Source organism: Nicotiana tomentosiformis, chromosome 3 (assembly GCF_000390325.3).
Source record: "Nicotiana tomentosiformis chromosome 3, ASM39032v3, whole genome shotgun sequence".
NCBI lineage: Eukaryota > Viridiplantae > Streptophyta > Magnoliopsida > Solanales > Solanaceae > Nicotiana > Nicotiana tomentosiformis.
The window spans coordinates 139575870-139589581 of record NC_090814.1 but is presented as its reverse complement, the minus strand read 5'-3'; the positions used below and the strand labels follow the sequence as shown (position 1 = coordinate 139589581).

At 34.8% G+C, this 13712-nt stretch overlaps 1 protein-coding gene and 1 long non-coding RNA gene across 2 annotated transcripts; both read left to right on the top strand.

The window, feature by feature from the left end:
- The first annotated feature begins 2484 nt into the window (after window positions 1–2484).
- On the top strand, window positions 2485–2814 carry LOC138908572 (uncharacterized mitochondrial protein AtMg00810-like). Its single transcript, XM_070199248.1, has one exon. It carries the CDS (start codon window positions 2485–2487, stop codon window positions 2812–2814), a length of 330 nt encoding a protein of 109 aa, XP_070055349.1.
- A 1366-nt stretch (window positions 2815–4180) lies between these two features.
- LOC117280046 (uncharacterized) lies at window positions 4181–7326 on the top strand. The gene is made up of 2 exons (XR_004510506.2): window positions 4181–5758; window positions 6173–7326. It is a non-coding gene; the product is annotated as an uncharacterized lncRNA (long non-coding RNA).
- Window positions 7327–13712: the final 6386 nt, after the last annotated feature.

Sequence of the window (13712 nt, the reverse complement as noted above, 5' to 3'; positions counted from 1 at the left end):
CATTTTGAAGAATATGGATAATCCTCAAATTATGTTTGGATCAAAGATCAATCACGAAGATATTTATGTAATTGATAGTGGAACAACTCATGCCATATTCAAAGATCAGAAATACTTTTCTTATTTGCATAAGAAAAAAGAAAATGTTTCAACAATTTCTGGTAATATAAGTTTGATTGAAGGCTCCGGAAGAGCTATTGTATTTCTGTCTAAGGGAACAAACTTATTATCGACAATGTATTATTCTCTTCCAAGTCTCGAAGAAACTTGTTGAGTTTTATAGATATCCGCCGAAATGGGTATCATGTTGAGACAATAGATGAAATGAACGTGGAATATCTTTGTATTACAAAGAATATTTCTGGCCAGAAATGCATTGTAGAAAAGTTACCAACTTTATCTTCTAGCTTATACTATTCAAAGATTAGTACAGTTGAGGCACACTCTATCGTAAACCAGAAGTTTACTGATTCAAATACTTTTGTGTTTTGGCATGGCCGTTTGGGCCATCATGGATCAATAATGATGAGACGAATTACTGAAAATTCGAGTGGGCATCCATTAAAGAACCTGAAGATTCTTACAAATGATGAATTTTCTTGTGATGCTTGTTATCAAGGTAAAATGATCACTAGACCATCACCAATGAAGGTTGGCATTGAGTCCCCTGCCTTTTTAGAACGTATACATGGGGATATATGTGGACCTATTCACCCACCAAGTGGGCTGTTTAGATATTTTATGGTCCTAATAGATGCATCTTCAAGATGGTCTCATGTGTGCCTACTATCATCTCGCAACCTGGCGTTTGCAAAGTTATTAGCCCAAATAATTCGATTAAGGGCACAATTCCCAGATTATCCTATAAAGGCTATTCGTCTTGATAATGCTGGAGAATTCTCATCTCAAGCTTTTGATAATTAATGTCTATCAAAAGTTTAACATCCTGTAGCTTATATTCATACTCAAAATGGCCTTGCAGAGTCATTTATTAAACGGATGCAATTGATAGCAAGACCACTACTTATGAAAACAAAATTGCCCACTTCTATTTGAGGCCATAATATCTTGCATGCAACATCACTTATCCGTCTCACACCAACACATTATAATAAATATTCTCCGTCACAATTAGTTTTTGGTCATGAACCAAATATTGCCCATCTATGAATTTTTGGATGTGCTGTATATGTGCCAGTAGCACCACCACATCGCAGTAAGATGGGCCCCCAAAGAAGGTTAGGAATATATATTGGGTTTGAATCACCCTCTATTATTCGCTATCTTGAACCATTGACAGGAGATTTATTTACTGCTCGATTTGCAGATTGTCGATTTGATGAAATAAATTTCCCATAATTAGGGGGAGAGAAAAAGAAAATCAAAAGAGAAATTATGTGGAAAGTTTTATCATTATCTCACTTTGATCCACGTACCCCTATATGTAATCAGGAGGTGCAGAAGATCATCCATCTACAAAATATAGAAAATCAAATGTCAGACGCATGTATTGATTTGAAAAGGATAACTAAGTCGCATATCTCTGCAGAGAATGTGCCTATCCGAATTGATGTCCCAGCAGGACCATTTACTAGCATGAAAGCTAGCGAACCTAAAGCACGCCTGAAGCATGGTAGACCTTTGGGTTCTAAGGATCGAAATCCTAGAAAAAGAAAATCGACAAATGATCAAAATGATATTATGAAAGGATCTCCTGAAGAGACCCAAGATTTGATTAGTTCTGAGATTCCTGAAGAAATCAATGAACCCGAGACTCATGTGAGTGAGGAACTTTTAATAAGTTCTACTGGTGATGGGATTAATTTAAATCGATCTGAAATAGTCGTGGATAATATTTTTGCATATAATATTGCACTTAACATTATGCAAGATAGTGAGAATCTTGAACCCCGATCTGTCGAAGAATGTCGACAAAGAACTGATTGGCCAAAATGGCAAGAGTCTATTCAATCGGAATTGAAGTCACTTGCTAAAAGAGAGGTCTTTGGACCAGTAGTCCAAACACCTGCTGGTATAAAGCCAGTTGGTCATAAATGGGTTTTTGTGCGAAAAAGGAATGATAAAAATGAAGCTGAAAGATACAAGGCTCGCCTTGTTGCACAAGGATTCTCACAACGACCTGGAGTCGATTATGAAGAAACATATTCACCAGTTATGGATGCCATAACATTTCGATATCTCATCAGTTTAGCCTTACATGAAAGGCTTGAAATACATCTAATGGATGTGGTTACAGCTTATCTGTATGGGTCACTTGATAATGAAATTTACATGAAAATCCCTGAAGGATTTAAAATTCCTGAAGCATATTCAAAATCTCGGGAAATGTACTCAATCAGATTACAAAGATCTTTGTACGGTTTAAAGCAATCTGGGCGTATGTGGTATAATCGCCTCAGTGAATATTTGCTGAAAGAGGGTTACATAAATAATGTTATTTGTCCATATATTTTTATAAAGAAAATGGCTTCAGAATTTGTTATACTTGTTGTTTATGTTGATGACATAAATCTTGTTAGAACTTCAGGAGAGCTCCAAAAGGCAATTGAATATCTTAAGAAAGAATTTGAGATGAAAGATCTTGGAAAGACAAAACTTTGTCTTGGTCTGCAAATTGAACATTTAGTAGATGGGATCTTTATCCATCAATTTGCCTATACAAAGAGGGTCTTAAAATGCTTTTACATGGACAAAGTGCAACAATTGAGTACACCAATGGTTGTTCGATCACTTGAAGTGAATAAAGATTTGTTCCAACCTCCAGAAGAGGATGAGGAACTCCTTGGTCCCTAAGTACCATATCTCAGTGCAATTGGTGCACTAATGTATCTTGTTAATGCTACAAGGCCTGACATAACATTTTCTGTTAATTTACTAGCAAGATATAGTTCTTCTCCTACACGGAGACATTGGAACGGTATTAAGTATATATTGTGATTTTTAAAGGGAACTCTTGATATGAGTTTGTTTTATGCTAACAAAAATAGTGCAGATCTTGTTGGTTATGCAGATGCAGGTTATTTATCTGATCCCCATAAAGCTAGATCTCAAACCGGGTATGTTTTTACATGTGGAGGTACTATCATATCATGGCGCTCCACAAAGCAATCTATTGTTGCTACTTCTTCAAATCATGCTGAAATAATAGTTATTCATGAAGCAAGTAGGGAATGCGTATGGTTGAAATCAATAATTTATTTTATTCGAGAAAAATATGATTTGGAATGTGAGAAAAGACCCACAATTTTATACGAAGACAATGCTGCATGCATAGCCCAATTGAAGGGGAATTTATAAAAGGAGATAGAATGAAGCACATTTCACCAAAATTATTCTACACACGATCATCAGAAAAATGGTGGCATTGATGTGCAACAAATCCGTTCAAGTGACAATCCACCAGATTTATTCACTAAATCTTTATCAACTTCAACTTTTGAGAAGATGGTATACAAAATTGGAATGCAGAGACTTAAATATTTGAAACAAGGTTTTCATGAGGGGGAGTAAAATACGCGATGTACTCTTTTTTCCTTACTAAGGTTTTTTTCCACAGGGTTTTCCTTATAAGATTTTTAATGAGGCAACTAGCAATGCGTATTACTAAATATGTGTACTTTTTTTCCTTCACTAGAATTTTTTTTCCCATAGGGTTTTTCTAAGTAAGGTTTTAATGAGGCACATTATCTTTTAATGAATATCCAAGGGGGAGTGTTATAAATATATTTTATTATGGATGTTCATTTAGTACTCCGTTGTAAATAAGCTTCCTGAAAAAGTTTATACTTTCGGTACTCCGTTATGGATAAATATTATATAGAAGATTATCTATATCTGGCACAACAGCTTAAAGTAGCAGCTTACACAGCAACTTGCAGTTGTAGCTTACACATCAGCTTCCTTTCTTCTATAAATAGAGGAGAGTTCAGTTTATTATGTACATAAATTTGAAATTTGAATAATATATCAGTTTCTCTCTATACTTGTCTGTACTTTATTGTCTTTATTTAATAACATTTAGCAGCTTTTTTGTTGTTGTTACGGGTGGTTTGAGAATGACATTGGAAGTTGATCATTAATAGGATATAAAAACGCAAGAGTTGAAGGTTTGCAGTTAAGCTTTTGTGGGCGAAGAAATAATTTTTTTTGTACATTTGTATTATATTTTTAACTTGTCGGTATTTATTTTTTGGTGACTTGTCTAGACGGTACTTCTCTATGAACATGAAGTGGAAAGATATATTCGAACAAAACAAAAGCTACTGCATCATAAATGGCGGTGAAAGATTATATTGTATATTTCTAAATTACAAGTACATAATAATATTATCTACCTTAGTTAAATTAATTATTTTTGCCCGTTTAGAAGATGTTCAATTATTTTGAGTTCAAGTATTATGCTAATGTAATATAATAATATTGATTATCGGCATTTAAATAATTATTATATTTTTTAATGTCAATTTCTTTACTGGTATTGCTTCACATAAATAATTGACTGAACCATTGTGTGCTAATATTAACGTGCAACACACCTCCACAGAAACTAGTTAGTTCTAAATTTATTTATGTTTTTTATATCAGAAATTTAGTAGCATATGGCTAGAAAGTAAATAATGAATATGATTCCAACCATGGTAGATTCAAAGAGCAGCTGCAAGTTGCAGGTTCCTCACAAGAAGAAGTCCCTATTTATTTTCAATAATCTGAAGCAGCAAAGAAGCAATTCGTTGCAAATTGATTTGCAAACGCTGGTTTTCTCTAATCTCCTCTCATTACTTCGTCCCCTGTTTCGTTAACAATTGCAATACTAATGGTAAACTCTGCTCCCCTTTGCTCTTGTTTTACTTGATGGAAATTATCTAAAATATGTAGAGTTTCTGCACGGGAAGGTTTATCAAATCGTGTGGGTTTAGGGTTTTTCTATGCGGGTCGGCCCAACGATCATTCACTTAGTTTGGAAGCATCCTGTGGTCAGAGGCGAATCCAAGATTTAAATTCTATGGGTTCAACCATTAAGGTTTTTAGCATTACATCATTATACTTTTAAAGTTATGAGTTCATATTTACTATTTATTGTAATTTTAATAAATTTTTACACATAAATTTATACTCCGCAATAAAAGCACTGGGTTCAGTTGAACCCGGTGCTAGAGGGCTGGATCCGCCCCTGCCTGTGGTGACTTAATTTTATTCTCTGATAGAAATTACTCTGCTATGAGTTATTATATCTGTAATATTCTCACGTTTGATCCATTCACTAATGATCCTGCTCAGTTCCTATGCGTTATTGATTTACCACCTGAGGCTCGTGATATTCGTTGTATGGCCAGCGAATTGGGAGTGTGTCGAGGTTGTTTACATCTTGCTCGAGTAATTCTCCAACCAAGTACATACCCTTGTATAAGTGTATGAGAGCTTGAGGATTACAGAAGGGGAAATGGACGTTGGTACACAAGAGAATCCCGACGAACAAGGCGTTTGTGATACCAAGAATTTGATTTATGTACTAGCTTTTCTCCCAAATAATGTGGATCTTATATGTTTTCGTGCAGGTAATTATCATGTTGTCGTGTACAATATACAAACAGATAAAGTGGAAAGCTCTACCCGCTATTCTTTATTCACGCTGCATGATCCACCAAGATTACTGGTATCAGATGTGTTACCAATTGCCAAAAATGGTGGCCAACTCCAGCAAGACGATCCCTTTGATCTCAGAGCTTCCTATCAAAGAGTGAGTCTTGGTCATTTGGATTTGAGTTGTTGATGATCATTCTTATCTTTTTCTTCTTCTTGTCCATATTTAGTTCATTCAGGATGTTTTAGGCCATATGATGTAGTGTTGAAATACAAGCATATTTCTTTTTAATGAAGTAAGTAGGATATAATATAAAAAGGCATCAAGAAGATGCAATAAGGTTATACAAGAAGTGAGTTTGTCAGCTCATTTACAATTTAAGTGCTACAAAACTAAAGAGCTGACAAAATCAAAAATAAAAATAAAAATTAGAGTCATTTACAGCAGTGAGGTTAGCCTAGTGAAACAAGTTAATCAAACATTTAGCCTTGAAGGAGCATATTGAAGTTGATAACCCATCAAAACATCTACTATTCCTTTCGGTCTAAATACACCAAAAAATGCTTGCAGGTACTATATTCCAAATTTTCCTGATAGCTCTGTCAACTTTCTTTGAACTGCAACTCACATAGGCATCTCTGACAGAGAAGAGCATAGTCCAATGCAAACCAAAAATATTGAGAAACATGTTCCATATTTCTATGGCTACTGAAGAAAAGGGCAGCTCGCTGCACTAAGCTCCTGCTATGCGTGGGGTCCGGGAAGAGCCGGACCACAGGGGTCTATTGTACGCAGTGTTATCCTGTATTTCTATAAGAGGCTGTTTTTACGGCTCGAACCAGTGATTTTCTGATCACATAGCAACAACTTTACCAGTTACGCTAAGGCCTCCCGTCATTTCTGTGGCTACTGAATAATGGAGAAAAAGATGGTTAATGATTCTGAATTCGGTTGGCACATGTAACATCTATTGGCCAGTTGGAAACAACTTCTGCCGAGGTTGTCTTGGGTGAACCGGTACCCTTTAAAGCCAACCAGCTCAAGTAGCACACTTTGAGTGGTGGTTTTTTTTTTTTTTTTCCATTCTAGTTTTCAGGGCCATAAATCAATTATTATATTATTGGAGCACAAGTCAGTATACTCTGCCTTGATAGAGTAAATTCCATCCTTAGTGTTTCCCCATTTCATTTTGTCCTTCTGCTGAGTGTTAACAGTGCATCTCTCTAGTAATTTCAGCACGTTTATGAATTCCTCCACCTCCCAATCTTATAGGTTCCTTCTAAGGTTTGGGCTCCATGAGTGACTTTCCCTGTTTTGAGCAACAAGAGATTCTCGATTTGCTGCAATAAGAAAGAGATTTGGAAAAGCTTTTTTTACTGTCGAGTCCCCTAACCATTTCTGAGTCCTGAATTTTGTGGTGGCCGCATCACCAATCTGGAAATGGATGTTTTTAGAAAAAGCTCAGTAGTATATGCTCTTCCATAACACTGTGCCATGAGGAGGTTGAACTACAAGTATGTTGACTTAGAAATATAGTACTTCAATGTATTAGAGAACTCATAGTGTTAGATAATCTGTAAATACGGAATTTTGAAACATTATGCATCCAACCGGAGCATTTTGATATTTAGTAGTCGTACACCAATACTAACAGAATGAGGCGTAGTAATTGTTATTTCTGTTGTTGTTAGAATCCAAGGCCTCCTAGGTGCTTGTTTTTGCTATTTCTTGTCGGCCGATCAAGTGTGATTTCCATTTTCTCCATTGGTTGTTCTCCAAATGAAGTTCTTTCGAGTTCTACCTAAGTCTCTAGTGATACACATGGTGTAATGATCCAACTGGTCATTTTAACTTTTGGAACCCCGTTCCCTAAAATAAAACTTTCCGTATGTATTTTTAATAATATACGACTTGCGGGGATGGTTGGTTCGGGATTTGAAAGTGTTCAGGTTGAAATCGAAACACTTGGTTCCTTAAGTTAGCCTTAAAATGGTAAGTTTGACTTCGATCAATATTTTTTAGAAAAACGACCTCGGAATCGGGATTTGACGGTTCCAATAGGTTCGTATGATGATTTTGGACTTGGGCGTATGTTCGAATTGGGATTTGGATAACCCAGGAGCGTTTTGGCGATTAATAGTAAAACTTAACTATTTGAAGGTTTAATGTTCTTTAAATTTGGTTTGGAGTGGGTTTTGGAGTAATCAAGGTCCGTTTGGAATTTCGAGCCTGGGAATAGCTCCGTATGGTGATTCTAATCTTAGGAGCATGTTTGAAATTTTATTTGAAAGTTTATAGTTAAATAAGACTTGAAATGACTAAAACAAGAATTTAAGTTTGGAAGTTTGACCGGGGAGTTGACTTTTTGATATCGGGGTCGGATTTCGATTCTGGAAGTTGGAGTAGGTCCGTAATGTCGAATGTGACTTGTGTGCAAAATTTGATGTCAATCGGACGTGATTTGATAGGTTCCGGAATCGAATGTAGAAGTTTGAAGTTCTAAAATTCATTAAGCTTGAATTGGGGTGTGATTCATGATTTCGATGTTGTTTGATGTGATTTGAGGCCTCGAGCAAGTTTGTGTTATGTTATGGGACTGGTTGGTATGATTGGACGGGGTCCTGGGGGCCTCGGGTGTATTTCGGGGTGGTTTCAGATCATTTTGGGCTGTTTTGCAATAGCTGATGCTGGTGTCTGGTGTTGTTCTTCGCGTTCGCGAGGATCCTCTCGCGTTCGCGAAGAAGGATTTTGTTCTTCGCGTTCGCGAAGAAGAAAATCTTTGTTCCGCAGGTCTAACTTCGGATGCTCATATCTCACAATCTATAAGGAATTTGGAGATGATCCAAAACTCAAAATTGTATCCCTTTGTGTCTAGTTTTCAGAAAGGTAAACCATTTAGCATTTGGATTTGTTTACAAAATGTTATGGCTGTTACACTACAGACTGTCCGGGAAGATGAAGAAGACATTTATGTTGCATTGGGATAATTTTGGCAGCTTATATCTCAAAATCTATAAGGAGTTGGGAGATGATAAACATATGAAAGTTATAGCCCTTGATGTCTAGTTTCCATAAAGTCAAACCATTCGTGATTTGGAGTTTTGTAAAAAATGTTATGACAATTATACTAGAGGCTGTCTGAGAAGAGTTTGAAAATGGCTTCTGAGAATTTTGTTCATCGCGAACGCGATGGGAGGTTCGCGAATGCGATGAAGGGTCGTCTAGGCAGTATATAAGTTTGAAAAAATGGGTTTGGCTCATTTTATCTCATTTCCTCCATGGGAGCCGACCTAGGAGCGATTTTGGAGCTCCATTTTCATCATTTATGTCAAGGTAAGTGATTCCTACTTATTGCAAGTTAAATACTTAGTTTATATACGAATTTAGGCGTGAAAATTCATGAAAATTAGTAGAAATTTGGGGTTTTGAAGAAAAATCTAGAAATTGGTATTTTTGGATTTTAACCACGAAAATTACTATGGGATTGAATGGAAATGGTATATTTGAGTTCTTGAGATTTTGGGTAATGATTCTCTCCAAAAATTTCCGAAATCCGGGCACGTGGGACTTGGGTAAATTTTAGGAATATTACTATTTTGGATAGGATAATTTATTTAATAGATGAATGTCGAATTTTTGAGCATATATTAATTATCTTATATAATATTTGGATAGCTTCGAATTTTTCGGCGTTGAATCGAGAATTTTACGCGACGCGGTAATCGGAAAGTGGACCTTGAGACAAGGTAAGTCTCTTGTCTAATCTTGTGAGGGGGAAATTACCACATAGGTAATTAAATTAATAATTATTGCTAATTGTGGGGGCTACGTACGTACGAGGTGACGAGACTCCGTGCGTAGCAACTATTAATACTAAAGTCCAGGTAGTTTAGGACTCAAAGCATGAATTACTTGTGTAAATTGTATCCGTTATTTAATTATATTATTTAATATATATCGTAAATTGTTAGTGAGAGATAGTAAAAGATGGAAATCTCATATGCTTATTTCTGTTTAAATTAATTAATTGTTAAAAGAAATTGTTCATCCTATCGAATTTATCTTATAATAAACATACTCTCATTTCGGAGGTACATAAGAAAATGTCTTCCTTTCTTGTGGAGCGGACCGAACACCTCGGCAGGATAGATGCATCTATGGATCGTGCCGCACGTCCCTCGGCAGTGTACACGACACTTTGGATCGGGCAAAACGACCTCGGCAGAAAACGTGCTTAATAATAATAATTACACAATACTTTGATAGTTTATTTCAGCTTGTGAAGCTAATTGAAAATTGGAAATTATTAAAATTTATATAATTTATTTATCTGTGCTTGTTAAGGAAATTATTGTTATTTCTGTAAATGAGGCTAATTAATAAATTAGAAATTTATTGGAATTGAAGGGATTTAATTACTTCTGCCGGTTCAATAAAATTATTGTTAACTCTGTGAATTACGTTGGTATAAATATTTTTATTTTCATGATTATTTAATATTATTGACCCATAGTGAGTGTCAAAATCGTCCATCTCGTCTCTACCTCTTCGAGATTAGGCTTGATACTTACTGGGTACACGTTATTTTTGTACTCATGCTGCACATTTTATTGTGCAGGTACATATATGTTTAGCGGCCTTGTGGGCGCAAATGTGTGGTTAATAATTGTCGGGACATTGGTGAGCTGCATTCTGTATTACGATCCGCAGCCAACAGAGTCTCCTTCAGAAATATTATATTTTCCTGTCTAATTTGTATTCTGGACAGATGCTGTAGTTTATTTTTAATTCCCTAGTAAATGCTCATGCACTTGTGATACCGGGTTTTGGGATGATTATGGGTTGCACTGTATTGAAAATTTTTAAAGATATTATTACGTATTTTGTAAACTTCATCTCCTGCTATTTAATTGAGGGGAATAACTATGACTTCAAAAATATTAAAATGAGAATTTATTTAGGATTTATTGTTGGCTTGTCTGACAGCAGTGTCCGGTGCCATCACAACCTTTATGGATTTTGGGTCGTGACACATGGATGAGTAGTTATTTTGCATAACACAACTAGCTATGGAAGCAGATGTGAACTCAACTTTGCAAAGACATGAGCCTTCCGACAATAGTGAATAATTTAAACTTTCATCCTTTTAATTTATTTCTAATTTTATCAGGAACAGTAAATTGCTAGTCTTTTTTCTTTTGTCCTGTATCCATTACCATACTTAGGGAAAATCAGATCTCCTACAAGAACTTGAGATCATTGACAAGGATTCATATACCCCTGAAAAATTCGACCTCCAAGGAGTGCAAGAGCAAGCCATTATTTATCTATATCTATTTATTGGGTTTGTGTATTTGTCTCTCTGTCTGCAGGCACGTTGAATTAGATAAAATGAAGTTAAGAATTGGAAAGGACATTTTCAAACCAAGAAAGGGTTGAATCTAGTTATGCTTTCCATGAACTAAAGAACCAAAATCTCCACCTCAGTGATTTTCACAGGTGATGTTGAGAACTAATTGGAAAAAGAAATAATTCTGTTACAAGTAAAACTGTAAATAATTTTAGTTAAAGTTCAGGATTCAACTTACCTCTAATGTTTTTCTTTCTTATATTATATTTATATTTAATAATTTATTTTCAACAATCTAAGACGAACTCCTTCATGAAATCGTCATTAGACTACCAAGCAGCAAAGAAGCAACTCGTTGCTAGAGTTGATGCTCTCAAATCTCCTCTAATTACTTCGTTATTACCTCTGTGGGCTCTGTCATTCACCATCGAAATAAGGATAAAACTATTCTCCCCTTTACTCTTGTTTTACATGGTCGGAAAATTTATATATCCACATATTTTTACAATTTTCTTGATTTTTTTTAGAATTTCTATGTAAATATACCTCTTTTCGTGATTTATATCTTTTAAAATATTTACTCCAATTATATTAATTTATAAATTATTAAAAATTAAAGATTTATCGGCTTGCACCTTGCCTCGCCTCGCGCCTTTTGAAATACCAATATAAATCTATATGTCAAATCCAAATAAAGGAGTGAAACCATACTACCAGAATACGAGAATATGGCAACAGACTAGCTAAATATGAAAGTAAGAAGTGGGAAGAAAAATGATAGGTGATTTTTATTGTTCCTTATTGTATGTGCATAAAAAAAGATTTTCCTAAAAAGAAAAAAACCCCACGAACAGACGAAGAAATGGGGCTGCTGTGCAATGAGACATTCAAAGACTACTCGCCATGTTCGGAACAAGAAAAATTGCTGATTGGAAACTTAATTGAACAAAACATTCAATATTTTTTATTTTTGAGAGCAGCCAAAGAAGTTACACTATCACGTCGGTTGGATGTAAGGAGTCTTACCAAATATACCGTTCAGTATCTTTAATTCCATAAAGTTTTTTTTGAGTGAAACACCTTTGAGCCCCATTTCATATTTTTTTTATTAACATTAATTTAAATAACTAGATTATATAAAGTTTCGATAAATATTTATTCATACTCACTGTTGGCACCAGATCAAACAATCTAATCTTATATAATTTGTTTTAATTGATCGTTGTAATTAAATACCAGATATGAATAAGTATTTTTCAGCTTCTATTTCTTTACATATAGTCACTACATAAGCCAAAAAAAAGACATAGTTCTGGAAGTTGAAACCTTACATCGCTTTAATGCAGTGATGGTAACAGTCGACATTCTCCCAACTTTTAAGGCTAGCTTTTTGTGATAAAATTAACACTGTGCTCAGGATCCCTGAATTTGCCCCATTTGCCATATATACATATTCCCTTTCTTGCTATCTGTCCCAGCTATTTCCAACTTACCTACTAGGAACGCATGTGCATTGTTACAAAGGCATGCATAGGTTCGTCACTTAAATACCTTTAGCAGAAAAATTATATTACGTATATAGGTCAAATATTACTGTTTATACATAAATATTAAATCATGAACATTTCCGAACACCTCTTAGTAAAAAAAATATATTTATATTAACTTCGCCACTGAACTGGCTATTAATGTATTATGCCAAATGAATATATGTCTCATCTTGAATCTTATGTGATCTTCTATTTATGTTATCCAATTTGTTAAGTATGAGTTGGTCCCAAATAGTGGTTTTCCTCCTTCCTTGTGCATGCATACTCCAAGAAAACCAGGCAAAATTTTGGTCAAAAGAGAGTCAAATTGAAAAGATGTTGATTTGAAGAGGAAAACAAAAGTAGCTTTGAAGGTTCATTTATCTCTTAGTTGCATTTAGAGAATTTTTGAAGTATCCACAAAATTGGACATTGCCCTATTCTATTTTAGTCATACCCCACTTGCCCCATTTAAGCTGTCTCGTGCAACGTATCTGCCTGAAAAACTTTTCCATCTTTCTAACATCAAATATAAATTTCTTCTCTTTGTTTTTTATTTGCTTATTGATGAAGAAGGGGACCTCAAGATTTTAATAGGAATAAAAGGTTTGGAATTTTGTCATTTGCAAGCTTTCTCTCAAATTAATCATTCAGCCAATGAATTGGCAACATCCATCAGATTATGTGTACCCAATATACTATTTTAGAGTCCCAAGTCCTAATGGAACAATTGAAAATTTAAGTTCAGTGTGCCTCCTGTCGTTGCTACCTAATTGTGTCCGAATCCTGAATTTGAATTTTATAAGTTCCTTTAACGACCTGCGAATTAAGACACAATAATAATAGGTTTTACAATCAAATATTTATAAAAATTTCGTGGCCAAAAAACATCGGGTTCCTGTAAACCCATTAATTGTGCTCTAGATCCACCATTGATTGTGTCTGCCCGTCTCACTTAACTATGTAAAAAGAAAAAAAGGTACTTCACCAGTTTCATTTTGTGTGGCATTAATTTTTAAATATTTTTTGGATTAGTAACTATTGTAACTTATAGTATAGAGTAGTTTCTATGGTGTTTTTGTATATTCAAACTTTTTTAAATAAACTCCGCATATAAAATTTAATATTTGGCTATAGTAAATATTTTCCCATAAATTGAAACGATAAAGTATTATTCTATGTAGAAATAGGTTATTGCCGACGTGGATTTTTCAACTGTTTGTTTCTCGTA

Coding starts and splice junctions, on each gene's coding strand:
- LOC138908572 (XM_070199248.1), top strand. CDS start 2,485: ATGGCTTCAGAATTTGTTATACTTGTTGTTTATGTTGATGACATAAAT.